Here is a 13415-nt window from a genome sequence, read left to right on the forward strand (position 1 = left end):
CCAAACTCAATTTCCAGTCCAACATTCTGACAGTCTCGCCCTCCTCTGCACCAAATCAAACTGTTTTGACCAATTTGTCTCACTGTCAAGCTACATGATGCGCTTTATTACATCATCAAATGAAGCCCCCTGCATGTCCACGCTGTCACTCAAACAGTCAGAGGTTCACTGCAGGGCCTGACCCTGTTGGTAAACAGTGTGTGTGTGTGTGTGTGCGCGTGTGTGTGCGTGTGTGTGCGTGTGTGTGTGTGTGCGTGTGTGTGCGTGTGTGTGTGTGTACTCACAGAAATAACTGTTTGGCATGCCGAGGCCCGAACAAGGCTGCGTTATAAATAGCGATGGTGGAGGGGAACAAGCAAAGGTCAGAGTTCATTGGACTGACCGTGTAAACTGATAAATATAAGAACCACTTCAGCTGTGAAGGCGATGAGATGTTCTAATGTTCTATGCTCAAAACACAATGAGCTGAACAAACATTTATAGCTCTGTGTGTGTGTGTGTGTGGGAGGGGGGGGGGCTTCCACACGACAATGTAATCGACGTAATTCAGCAGCAATCGACTGGGGGGGGGGACTTCTCTCTTCTGAGAGAGAGAGAGGGAAAGGGGGGAGAGAGAGAGACAGGGAGAGAGACAGACAGAGTGAGAGAGAGAGACAGAGACAGAGAGGGGGGAGAGAGAGAGAGTGAGGGGGAGAGAGAGAGGGGAGAGAGAGAGAGACTGAGGGGGAGAGAGAGAGAGATACAGAGAGAGAGAGAGGGGGAGAGACAGAGAGACACAGAGAGACACAGAGGGAGAGCGTGAGAGAGAGAGGGGGAGAGAGAGAGAGAGGGGGAGAGAGAGACATAGAGAGAGACAGAGAGAGGGGGAGAGAGAGAGAGAGTGAGGGGAAGAGAGAGAGAGACAGAGAGAGAGACAGAGAGACAGAGAGAGACAGAGTTAGAGAGAGGGAGAGAGAGGGGGAGAGACAGAGAGACACAGAGAGACACAGAGGGAGAGCGTGAGAGAGAGAGGGGGAGAGAGAGAGAGGGGGAGAGAGAGACATAGAGAGAGAGAGAGAGACAGAGAGAGAGAGAGACAGAGAGAGGGGGAGAGAGAGAGAGTGAGGGGGAGAAAGAGAGGGGGAGAGAGCGAGAGAGTGAGGGGGAGAGAGAGCGAGAGAGACAGAGAGAGAGACAGAGAGTCAGAGTGAGAGAGAGGGAGAGAGAGGGGGAGAGACAGAGAGACACAGAGAGACACAGAGGGAGAGTGTGAGAGAGAGAGGGGGAGAGAGAGAGAGAGTGAGGGGTAGAGAGAGAGAGAGAGGGAGAGGGGGGAGAGAGAGAGACAGGGAGAGAGAGAGACAGAGGGAGAGAGAGGGGGAGAGACAGAGAGAGGGAGACAAATACAGAGACGGATACAGAGAGAGAGAGAGAGAGAGACGGGGGGGGAGACAGAGAGACACAGAGGGAGAGCATGGGGGGGAGAGAGAGAGACAGAGGGAGAGAGAGAGAGAGAGAGAGAGAGGGAGAGAGAGAGAGAGAGGGAGAGAGAGGGGGAGAGAGAGAGAGAGAGAGAGAGAGATTCTTCAGTTTTAGTTCTCATCTTACTTAAACTGAACTCATGTTATTTAACTTTATTCTATGTTAATGATTTCATGTTGGGCTGATAAACTTGAGGTTGCACAGTTTTTCCCTCTGGAAGGTGCTGAGAGTGTGAAAGGTGAAGTTTAACTGCGCTCACAAACTAGTGTGTGTGTGTGTGTGTGTGTGTGTGTGTGTGTGTGTGTGTGTGTGTGTGAAATCAAAAGGTTGCTGCACTGTGAAACTGTGCTGGTTTGCTCAGCAGCACTTGGTTGAAGCCTCCGTAGGGTCACAGCCCGCTCAGGTCTGGGTGAAGCCTCCATAGGGTCACAGCCCTCTCAGGTCTGGGTGAAGCCTCCGTAGGGTCACAGCCCGCTCAGGTCTGGGTGAAGCCTCCGTAGGGTCACAGCCCGCTCAGGTCTGGGTGAAGCCTCCGTAGGGTCACAGCCCGCTCAGGTCTGGGTGAAGCCTCCGTAGGGTCACAGCCCGCTCATTCCATTCCTTCACAGCAGCACTCAGGCAGACACACTCACTGCTTCGTCACGCTCCAGCCAAACTTCCACTCACTGCTCTGAAACCTTGGCTGCACATTTGACTGTCAGCTTGTTTGTTTGTTGCAGCATTCCTCAAAAAGTGAGATTTTGATCCAATTTGACAAAGGGATTGACTGATGGATTAATGGTCTGGTTCACCAGCAGAGATGTTTTTGTTTGATGTTGTGGAACACTTGGTAGATTATAAATAATAAGAAACCCTCAGATTCACGGACGTTTGTCTCTTTTGTCATTTGAACAGAGAAGGGAGACTTCCTAGCTCTGGACCTCGGGGGGTCAAACTTTCGGATCCTGCGTGTCAAGGTGACACAGGATAAGAAGCAGCCGGTTCAGATGGAGAGCCAGGTGTATGAGACGCCCGATGACATCATCCATGGGAGCGGAACACGGGTAAACGCCGATAAACCCGACGCTCCACTTTCTGGCCGTCTGAGTGTGTTTGTGTCCAGTCAAGTCTTTGAACGGACCCTTATGGATCCATGATCAGGTGTTAGAGCCTCTAAAGCTCCACCACATGAAGACAGAAGCTTGGTTAGAGACTTACATGTTGACCTCTGACCTTTGACCCTGAACCTCTCTGTAAGAAGAACAGAGATGTGAGGAGGTGTTAGCCTCATTACATCATCACACAGCTCACTGAGTGAATCCAGAAGATACACTGAGCTTTTATTGTGGAGGGCAGAACTTCTATGTTTGTGCTGTAGAGGAAACAATAACATGGATCATCAGGTTCCATTACAGACCTACAGAGCTGAATCTTCATCATCTTCACATACTTGTTGTTTGACAATCCCGTGCTCTGTTCAATTACAAGAATACCTGTTGTGTGTAGTAGTACAGCAGGATGAAACCTCCTCTATAGTGGCGAGCAAACCAATGTAACATCAGGCCACACGCTGACCTACAATGACCTCCAGAAGAACAGCTGGCAGCCGGGCCGTAACCTGATAACCCAAACACGAGCAGCGGTCTGAGACTGTTAAAGCAGCCAGAGAGCAGACAGACGCTGATTAATGGAGCACAGGTGGACGGCTGCCCAAAGGCGTAACACGATACATGAACAGGCTTCATTATAACAAAGCATATTGTGATTTGGGTTATATGATCATAAAAGCCAAACACACTGCAGCACACACTGCTTTAATCTGTATGAGAGTGTAAATGTTCACTGAGGGAGGATTCTTATCTTCATTCATCCATGCTGTGTCCTGCTGACCAGCTGTGTGACTCGGTGATGTCATAACCGTACAAAAGGGGCCGGCAGCGCGGTTCAAGGCGCCACAGGTGGATCATTCAGAGTATTTAGTTCAGGCTGCTTCTCCTTGGACATTTGAGTCGACAGAACGAGTCAATGTGCTGCAGCACACTGGGCTTCCAGAGGAGAATGAGATGGTTCCTCAAACAGCATGTTTTCACTCAGTGTGCACAGTGGTGTGTCAATATGTTTTCTGCACATTACAGCAAAGGTTTCAAAATAAAAGCCAAAATAAGAAAAAGAATCTTGACGACATGTCGGCTTAGCATCTTAGTTAAACAGCTGATTACATGCCTTCATGTTTGAGAGACGTTTTCTCTCCTTTGTGTCTGCAGCTCTTTGACCATGTGGCAGATTGTCTGGGCGACTTCATGGAGAAGCAAAACATCAAGGACAAAAATCTTCCCGTCGGATTTACGTTCTCCTTCCCCTGTATCCAAAGCAAACTCAACGAGGTGATCTCTCTATCTCTCTATCTCTCTATCTCTCTATCTATCTCTCTATCTATCTATCTATCTATCTATCTATCTATCTATCTATCTATCTATCTATCTATCTATCTATCTATCTATCTATCTATCTATCTATCTATCTATCTGTCTGTCTGTCTGTCTGTCTGTCTGTCTGTCTGTCTGTCTGTCTTTGTCAGAGTATGTCAGAAAGTGGCTCGTGAAAAGCGCCTTGTTTGTTGCCTCTCTGTGTTGTCTGGAGACGGATACCGTGTTTGGAATAACAAGGGATGGACATGTGAGCCAAGTCTGCGGAGGAAGAGTTTAATAAAGTCTGGTTTTACAGGCTGTCTTAGTGACCTGGACAAAGAAGTTTAAAACCAGCGGAGTAGAAGGTGCTGATGTTGTGCAGCTTCTCAACAAGGCAATCAAGAAACGAGGGGTAAGTTTGCTTCTTTGCATTTGAACCAGTTGATTAGAAACTACAGCTTGTTTCTTTTCCCTTCTTCATGTTTCATGTGAATCTGTGTTCTGTGTTTCAGGACTATGAGGCAGACATCATGGCTGTGGTGAACGACACGGTCGGCACCATGATGACTTGTGGATTTGATGATCAGCGCTGTGAAGTCGGCATCATCATCGGTAAAGATAAAGTCTGAACTTTTATGAAAAACATTTGAAAATGCAACAGATCTGTTATCAACGTCAGAAACATCGGACATATCATGGAAACTTCACACATGGAATCAAGAGTCGGCCCAGGGGTTTGAACCCTCGACCACCTGGTTGTGAGGCAACACAGATTCCAGATGTTTGTTTCATTAAGATTAACGTTGCCGTTAAGTTGATTGACAACAATATGGAAAACTCTCTCCCAATATGAAAGTGAATTTTGGAGATATTTGTCGTACACTTACGATATCAATGACAGTAATCTAGTTGGGATGCAATCTGACTTTCCTAGTGTAGGTTGAGGAGCAGCAGAGTGAAGAAGAGTTTGGAGAACACAGCTCTTACTCATCTGTCCATAGCACTCAAAGTGCCATGAGCACAGTTTGACATCAGGGGGCGCTATGGCTGTAACACTAACCGAGTATCATCAGTGTGATGGCCCAGCACAGCACGGACTGTCCTGTAGCTCACGTCTCACTGTGAATCCTTTCAGGAACAGGAACCAACGCCTGCTACATGGAGGAACTGCGTCACATTGACCTGGTGGAAGGAGACGAGGGGCGGATGTGCATCAACACTGAGTGGGGGGCCTTTGGAGACGACGGGTCCCTGGAGGACATTCGCACTGAGTTTGACCGGGAGATCGACAGGGGCTCCCTCAACCCGGGAATGCAGCTGTGAGATTTAGTTTTCTTTAATTTAGATATTCAGCAGGATTCACCATCTCTTTGGATAACCTGTGGGATCACCTGTGGGATCACCTGTGGGATCACCTGTGGGATCACCTGTGGGATAACCTGTGGGATAACCTGTGGGATAACCTGTGGGATAACCTGTGGGATAACCTGTGGGATCACCTGTGGGATCACCTGTGGGATCACCTGTGGGATAACCTGTGGGATAACCTGCTCCAACTGTGGTAAAGTTTAGGAGAATAGTGCCACCTGAACAATAACAATAACCCAAATCAATATTTCCTAAGTTAAGCAGACAGTCTGTGCAGACACTTGTGCTCTCCGCTGTTGTTCCGTCTTTAAAGTGTGCAGCAGCTGATCCTTATTGGCTTCCCTTCATTCAAAGTACCTGCATGACGACTGTGCCGTCTTACGTCACCAGCGTTCGTAAATAACAACAATTAAACACCAAGTAATGTCTTTCCCTTAACAACTCATTTTATAAAGTAACTTTTCAGTGATCTTTGCAGAAAAATCGTCAGGACAGACAAAGCAAACCGTGTCGCTCTGATCCATGAAAACACTTCTCATGCTGTCACTGTGTTTGGTTCTGCAAAGGTTTGAGAAGATGGCCAGTGGGATGTACATTGGAGAGCTGGTGCGACTCATCCTGGTGAAGATGGCCAAAGAAGGCCTGCTGTTTGAAGGACGCATAACCCCCGAACTGCTGACGAAAGGGAAGATTGAAACCAAGCATGTTTCAGCCATTGAAAAGTGAGTGGCACTTTACAGACCGAGTAGACTGCTTCATGTAGGAAGCTAGTGGGTTTGACTGTATGTAAAGTATGTTTGTCTGAAGAAATGAAAACCAATGCCTGCTTTCACCTTGGGGTGCTTGAATGATTGAAGCTGGACTGCAGGCTTTAAAGCTTTGAGTGACTAAGTTTGATTGTATTTACGTTTTAAACTGAGACACTCTTTTCTTTGAAGGACCAAGGAAGGATTAAAGAAATGTATGGAAATCCTGGCCAGGCTTGGCGTGGAGCCCTCAGATGAGGACTGTCTCGCCGTGCAGCACGTGTGCACCATTGTATCCTTCCGCTCAGCCAATCTGGTGGCCGCAACGCTGGGCGGCATCCTGGCTCGCCTGAAGGAGAACAAGGGAGTCGCACGCCTCCGCACCACTGTTGGCATCGATGGCTCCCTTTACAAGATGCACCCTCAGTGAGTAACGACTGACATGCCACTGAGCAGTGCTGAACAGGTTAACTCTAGATGTATGAATGTTTCTAGCCTTAATACCAACCACATAACATACGTTGAGTTAGCTCAACCGACAGAATCTTCTATCTAATCAATGCATGAAGCCTGAGTTGCTGACTTAGTGGCCATGTATGTCTGACCTACAAGGACACACATTTAGGAAGGTGTGATTGTGAGATCTTGTTGTCCGTGCTCTGAACAGATACGCCCGTCGTCTCCACAAGACGGTGCGGCGCTTGGTCCCAGACTCTGATGTGCGCTTCCTGCTGTCTGAGAGCGGCAGTTCTAAAGGCGCCGCCATGGTGACGGCAGTGGCGTACCGTCTGAAGGAGCAGGCGCACCAGATTCAGCAGACCCTGGAGGAGTTTCGGCTCAGCAAGACCCAGCTGTTAGAAGTGAAGAAGAGGATGAGGGCGGAGATTGAAAAAGGCCTTGGGAAGGACACCCACGAGGAAGCCACTGTCAAAATGCTGCCCACCTTTGTCCGCACTACACCAGACGGATCAGGTGACAGAGGAGTTTTTGTCATACACGCAGCCGTACACACGGAGGGTCATTACGGGGTCCTTTCATCTGTACATGACCTTTGTACTGATGGTGGAGTATCTAACGTGTACGCTGACAGGTCGGCTCGCTGGTATTCTGACCTGAGGCTCAGTTCGTTCGGCTCGTCTCTTTGTACTTGATAGAAGGTGCAGAGACTTCCTGGCGACTTTCCAAAACCACAATTGCTAAAGGAACACACACACAGAGTGGGAATCAAGTTCTTCAACATTACTTTCAAAATAATCCTCAGGCGACACAACAAAGGATGGGTCTCCATTAGGACATTAAACTGTCAGCACCTTCATGCCTTCAAAACGGTCAAATACTCCCGGAGCTGCTAGCCAAAATGAGATTCCTGCTGTGTGAGAGATAAAAACGTATCATCTACTTCCATCTTTGCAAAGCTGGTCAATCATGTATTGCTTCATTTAGACATTATTGGCTATTAGAAATGTTTGACTCGACCGTCTGTGTTTTCACTGTGTGATTTGTTTCAACAATGTTCAATCGCTTCAACTCTACTCAACCTGACCAGAGCTTTTGTTTGAGGTGCAGAGAACGGAGATTTCCTCGCCCTGGACCTTGGTGGGACAAATTTCCGTGTGCTCCTGGTAAAGATTCGCAGTGGGAAGAGGCGATCAGTAGAGATGCATAATAAAATCTACGCCATTCCTATAGAAGTCATGCAGGGAACGGGAGAAGAGGTCAGTGTGGAGTTTTTACTTTTACCTTCTTACTTTACCATTGGCGCCAAGGTGCAAAAAACTTCTAATCTGAAAAGGGGGGGCGTGAAAGAAAAAGTTTGGGAACCCACTGGTTTTAACCATTAAAGCCGCGTCTCTCTCCAGCTGTTCGACCACATCGTCTACTGTATCTCCGACTTCCTGGACTACATGGGAATGAAAAGCGCCCGGCTGCCCCTGGGATTCACCTTCTCCTTCCCGTGTCATCAGACCAGCCTGGATGCAGTATGTTTATTTTTACAATCCAACATTGATGAAAACCAAAAACAGCATTAAAAGTACAACAAAGTATCTGAGGTTGTGTTGAGTTGAGTGTTGTGTGGCCTGCAGGGAATCCTTGTAACTTGGACCAAAGGCTTCAAAGCTACAGACTGTGAGGGCGAGGATGTGGTGGAGCTGCTTCGGGATGCCATCAAGAGGAAAGAGGTACACAGACATGAAATGCAGCATTCTAAGAGCACTAAATAGCTAATTACGCCCGCCTCATTAGTTGCAAAGTGCGGCTACGCTGTCAGTGCTTCGGCAACGCAGAACTGGCTTTGGTTTCGGGCATTTTGGAGTTGGGAATTGAAACGTGTGTCTTGGAAACACTAGTTTGATGCTGGCTTGTTGTGGGTTTTGTGGCAAGTCGTTCAGGATTTCATTTAATAGCTTTAGAAACAGATTTGGCGAATTAGCATTTCCATGTGGCGTTTTTAGTTTAGTTGGGCAACTATCTTCGACCTGTGGCCTAGTCACAGGTTATGGTGAGCGTCATTAATGTCTAACAGTATAAAGAAGGTTGGTATGTGAAGGTTCATCTCAGTGGTCCAGGTAGTGCGATGTCCCTGCACACCCCCACCTCAGCCCCAGGGTGACTGAGTTCACCACGCAACTATGTCCCGATCCGTGGCAGGGATGGGTGTGGAGTGAATGCCGCTACCTTTCCCACGCTAGTTGGAATGGAGAAACATCAACCATGTAATGATCCAGTCCTGCAACTTCAGAGGCCTTTTACCAGCACATTTTGATACTTGCTGCATTTCTGCCTTCCACCTGCTTTTGACTTCTTATCCTTCAAACACTACCTTTACTTCTAAGTCATCACTTTTGAGATTGTTTTTATTTCACCCTTTTAGATGGAGAATCCAGTAAGTACTAAGTCAGAGTGAATTATTAACGAGGTAAAGCGGTGCGGCGCTGCAGTGAGGTGTGGTTGTTTTGGTAACGGCATGACATAAAACCTGGAGAAGCCACTTTCAGGCCCTGGTGGAGGTTTGGAGTGTTGGTCTGCAGTGTGGGATCTTATTTCTACTCAAACTCTACCAGCTTGACAGGGACGTGTGCTTTAGTCTGTGGAGGAATGGGAGTGATCTTCATCTTCATTGTGCTCGGCCGCGTTTGAAAAGAAGAATAGACATTAACATGAATGAATGTGCATGAGGAGCGATGAAGAGCCTGAAGTCATTTTAATTCAAGGTGGCAAACCTTAAGCGGACTAAGACTAATTCCATGTGATGCTTTCATTCACTGGGTTGTAACACAGTGCATGTTTCATGGATGGTGAATGGGAGATTTGTGTAAAATGATGACGTGTACAAGTTGTTATTGTGCTGATTAGGGCTGGCCCCGACTCTTTCACCATTCAAATCATACTTTGTTACTTCCAAACAGCTTTTTTTGTGGACAAAGTGGTTGGATCCACAATGATTCTGCAGAAGTGCTAAATCTGTGTTTGATCCGAGGACAGTTTCCTCTCTGTGGTTGTAGTTAAACACGTTTAACTGTACTTTAACTCTAAATGTCAATCATAATTTAATCACAGCTCGTCTTCACCGGGACAAAGAAAGGTGCACAGAGTCCGCCGGCCCTCTGAGGCTCGGGTCGTAACCTCCGGGCGGGTTAGGACCACCACTTGTTCTTATTAGTTATCAATCTAACAGTTTTAAATCCTAAAAGCAGCGCTTGGGCCGGCCCTAGTTGTGGTCTTTGTTCTTCTTCCTTGACCCGACTTCCTTGTTTTTGTTTTTGTGTGCAGGAGTTTGAGCTGGATGTGGTTGCCATAGTGAACGATACAGTGGGGACAATGATGACGTGTGCGTATGAGGAACCCACCTGTGAGGTGGGGCTGATTGCAGGTGAGTCAAACATCCAGCAGATGTAAGTGTGAAGTCCTCAGTCGAGACACACAAGCATCCCACTTTCATGCTGTAGAGTGCAGGATGGATTCACACAGACTGAGGAGGATCCTATGAATTTGTCCAAAGCTCATCTAAACGGTTCAGTTTAAATGTATTTAACTCTGTGCTACGCTCACATCTGTTGGCTCCGTTCATTCCTATGGAGAAATGTGAAGAGACGCTAACAGACTGGCATGGAGAAGATCAAAGTGTCCAAATGCTTCTGTGCCTGCAGCATGTGTGGGCATTGGTGTTTAGATGAGCTTTGACAAATACAAAGAAAGAGTATTTGGTAAATTCAGATTATTGCTAAATGGCCGCTCCTCCTCTCAGGAACGGGCAGTAACGCCTGTTACATGGAGGAGATGAGGAACATTGAGATCGTGGAGGGAAACGAGGGCCGCATGTGTGTCAACATGGAGTGGGGGGCGTTCGGCGATAACGGCTGCCTGGATGACATCAGGACGGAATACGACAAGGCCGTGGACGAGAACTCTCTCAATGAAGGCAAACAAAGGTCAAAGGCTTTCTTGTATTTTGAGAAATTCAATAGCTCCACAGTAAATGGTGTCGGCTTTACAGCTAAATATAAAGCGTCTCTTCCTGACACGTCAGATATGAGAAGATGTGCAGTGGCATGTACCTGGGCGAGATCGTCAGGAACATTTTGATCGACTTGACCAAGCGAGGCTTCCTGTTCCGCGGACAAATCTCCGAGACGCTGAAGACCAGGGGCATCTTTGAGACCAAGTTCCTGTCCCAGATAGAGAGGTGAGTCCAGCATTCCTCCATCCTCACTGCAGAGAGAGTTCACAGTTCCTTTTCTGCATTTTGGAGCATTGCAGAAGTTTCAAAATGGACCCAAAGAGGCTGCTTTAAATGAAACAAAGACAGCGTGAGAGGTTACCGTGTATATTGTATTATATAAACAGCTTTATTTATGTAACAGTATCATCTAGTGAGCTAATAACTAATGAGGGAGGAGGCTGAGGACTCAGTTTATACAATGTTTAAGCCTACTTTAGCCTCTTGGAACAGCTGTGAGCTATCCAGTGACCCGCCTGCTGTTTGCTGACCTCTGACCCCCCACACACACACACGCCTCCTCTTTCCACAGCGATCGTCTGGCGCTGCTGCAGGTCAGGGCGATCCTGCAGCAGCTGGGGCTGGACAGCACCTGTGATGACAGTATCATCGTTAAAGAGGTGTGCGGCACGGTGTCCCGCCGCGCCGCGCAGATCTGCGGAGCCGGAATGGCTGCCGTGGTGGACAAGATCCGCGAGAACAGAGGCCTGGACCACCTGGACATCACCGTGGGTGTGGACGGCACACTCTACAAGCTGCACCCACAGTAAGCCACGGGAGCAGCGTCATGGGAAGGGGGTTGTTGTGTGTGCCTCACACAAACTAGCAACATGTTTGATGATGGTTTGAAAAAGAAGGGGCCTCATTATTGTCACTAATATGAACGGATTACACACCACAGGGAACATAAGCATCATTTTCGGGCATTAAACTCGTTCATAGAGTTCCATCAAGTGATCATCAAGCCTCATTATGAATGTGTGAAGGACGCTATAGAGCAACCTTCAGTTTGTGTTGAGACAGAAGCACAGTGACTCACTGTAGCTATGAACCGTGGATCAGCACAGTTGCTTCACACCAGCTGTAATTCCAACCAACCTGCGCTTTACTGAGTTTAGTTTTGTTTGGCGGGCTGCACGAGGTCGGGGCAGCGGTGCACGGGGGTAAAAGGTCGTTGGGTACATACGGATCAGATATCAGACACGAGTATCATACGGGTGAAGTGTATGTGGGAGTAGATAACGAAACACGATCACCCAGCCTGATAGGAAGTCTGGTCTCATTTCAGTCTCCCCTTGTGTGTATTCACCTCAAAACATCTCCTGACTTCCTGTTGTCCTCCCCCCTCCACAGCTTCTCCCGGGTCTTCCAGCAGACCGTGAAGGAACTCGCCCCCAAATGTGACGTCAACTTCCTGCTGTCGGAGGACGGCAGCGGGAAGGGGGCCGCCCTCATCACCGCAGTGGGCTGCCATCAGAGAGAGCAGGAGGCGCTGCAGCACTGAAGAGCTCTGCCCACTGTGGGCCTTGAAGATGACCTGCTGCTCCACCGTGACCTTCACCCGCTGCACAGCCCCGCTCCATCACACCGTGGCAGCCGTGACTCCACCCCAGCCCCACCTGGCTCCCCCGTACATATTTATTTACGCTGCACCGGAGGGTTTATTGTTTCCGTGTTTGTACATTTTCTCCAATAGCTTGTTGTCAATAATCTGATCGACCTTAACTCCTTAGGTGTGCAATATTTATGTATTGCTAATTTTATTTTTATATAGAGGCAAATATATAACTGTATTTATATGGCTGAGGCCACTTTGAATCCCTGGACATTAGGTATTTGCACCACAGACACAAGTAATGTCAGCACCTTTTATACGAGAGCTACAACAGCACTTTGTGTGACTTCGCTCTCACTGAATGATGAAAGTCATTCTACAGGCTCCGCTGGTTGAGAGAGCCAGTTCCAAAAGGGCTCGCTGCATCGGGTTGAAAGCAAGAGTCACGGCTGTTACAAACATCCTCATTTCACGTACCACGCGCTCACACACCACGTGCTAAGCTACTAACCTCCTTTTGTGTAACTGTCATTGTAAGCAGCACCATTAACTCCCCAGAAGCAGAGAGGGTAGAAAGGCCCCGGGCCAGCAGACGCCTCAGTCTATCCTGTTGCTATTTGTGAACTGCTGTACTTTAGGTGTTGTGATGAATCTCACTTGGACACATTGTGTGTGCAAAGAATAAATGTTTATTGGGCTGTGAGAACTGAGTGGTAACAGAGAGCGCTTTTGTGTGTGTTTGTGTCCTGCTGTGACGACCTGTAGCTTTCAATGTCCAAAGCTCTGTGCAGACTGCATGCCTTACACTCAGACCAAGGCGACCACTGGATCCTGTTCTTTTCTCTTTTTTACATCCAACACACATTAGGGTTTGTGATCAAAACGGTGGAAAGTGAATTCATTAAATTATATTTTGTTGTGCAGTAAATCCTGTCGAGTCTTTCTTGATCTGGTGCAGAGCAGCACTGGAATGCCCAAACTCGTCGTACCAGACGGGGGACTTCATGCACAGCATCTCACGCACTGTATGTCTGCACAGATAATGCAGCACACTTATTAGATACAAAGGGAGTAATTATCCTCTCCTGAAGCTGGAGTGAGCTGAGGGCAGGAGGTGAAAGGACGACGTGTTCCTGATGTGATGGCCAACACCAGCTTGTGTTTGACTGCAAAGAAACGGAGAGAAGGGAGGCTTGTTCAATTCACGGTTAAACCATGAAACTGAAATGAAATGAAATTCACTCTCACAGTTTGATTTGAAATCTGTTTTTGCACACAAACACACCCTCACACATATTTGCCAATTAAATTCTGCCATTTTTCGTTGCTGTTAAGAGTCAATACCTTTACTAGGCTGTGGTTTCTAAACGGTTGGTTTAGGTGGCGTTAAGAGTCCTGCT

General features: G+C 47.7%; 1 protein-coding gene across 2 annotated transcripts in view; it reads left to right on the forward strand.

Moving 5' to 3' along the window:
* The window catches only part of LOC143017097 (hexokinase-1-like), a 15488-nt gene extending 2551 nt beyond the window's left edge, over positions 1-12937 (forward strand). For both annotated transcript variants that reach the window (XM_076171720.1, XM_076171721.1), the window contains 16 exons: positions 2356-2504; positions 3705-3824; positions 4165-4260; positions 4361-4460; positions 4984-5167; positions 5783-5938; positions 6155-6388; positions 6630-6934; positions 7529-7677; positions 7822-7941; positions 8047-8142; positions 9734-9833; positions 10209-10392; positions 10491-10646; positions 10993-11226; positions 11814-12937. In XM_076171720.1, the coding sequence (XP_076027835.1) occupies positions 2356-2504; positions 3705-3824; positions 4165-4260; positions 4361-4460; positions 4984-5167; positions 5783-5938; positions 6155-6388; positions 6630-6934; positions 7529-7677; positions 7822-7941; positions 8047-8142; positions 9734-9833; positions 10209-10392; positions 10491-10646; positions 10993-11226; positions 11814-11964 (2534 nt within the window). In that variant the 3' untranslated portion in view covers positions 11965-12937. The remainder of the gene's footprint in view (positions 1-2355; positions 2505-3704; positions 3825-4164; positions 4261-4360; positions 4461-4983; positions 5168-5782; positions 5939-6154; positions 6389-6629; positions 6935-7528; positions 7678-7821; positions 7942-8046; positions 8143-9733; positions 9834-10208; positions 10393-10490; positions 10647-10992; positions 11227-11813) is intronic.
* The last annotated feature ends 478 nt before the right edge of the window (positions 12938-13415 follow it).

This window comes from Genypterus blacodes, unplaced genomic scaffold (assembly GCF_046128005.1).
Source record: "Genypterus blacodes isolate CSIRO-AG114 ecotype Tasmania unplaced genomic scaffold, CSIRO-AGI_Gbla_v1 ptg000267l_1, whole genome shotgun sequence".
Classification (NCBI taxonomy): Eukaryota; Metazoa; Chordata; class Actinopteri; order Ophidiiformes; family Ophidiidae; genus Genypterus; species Genypterus blacodes.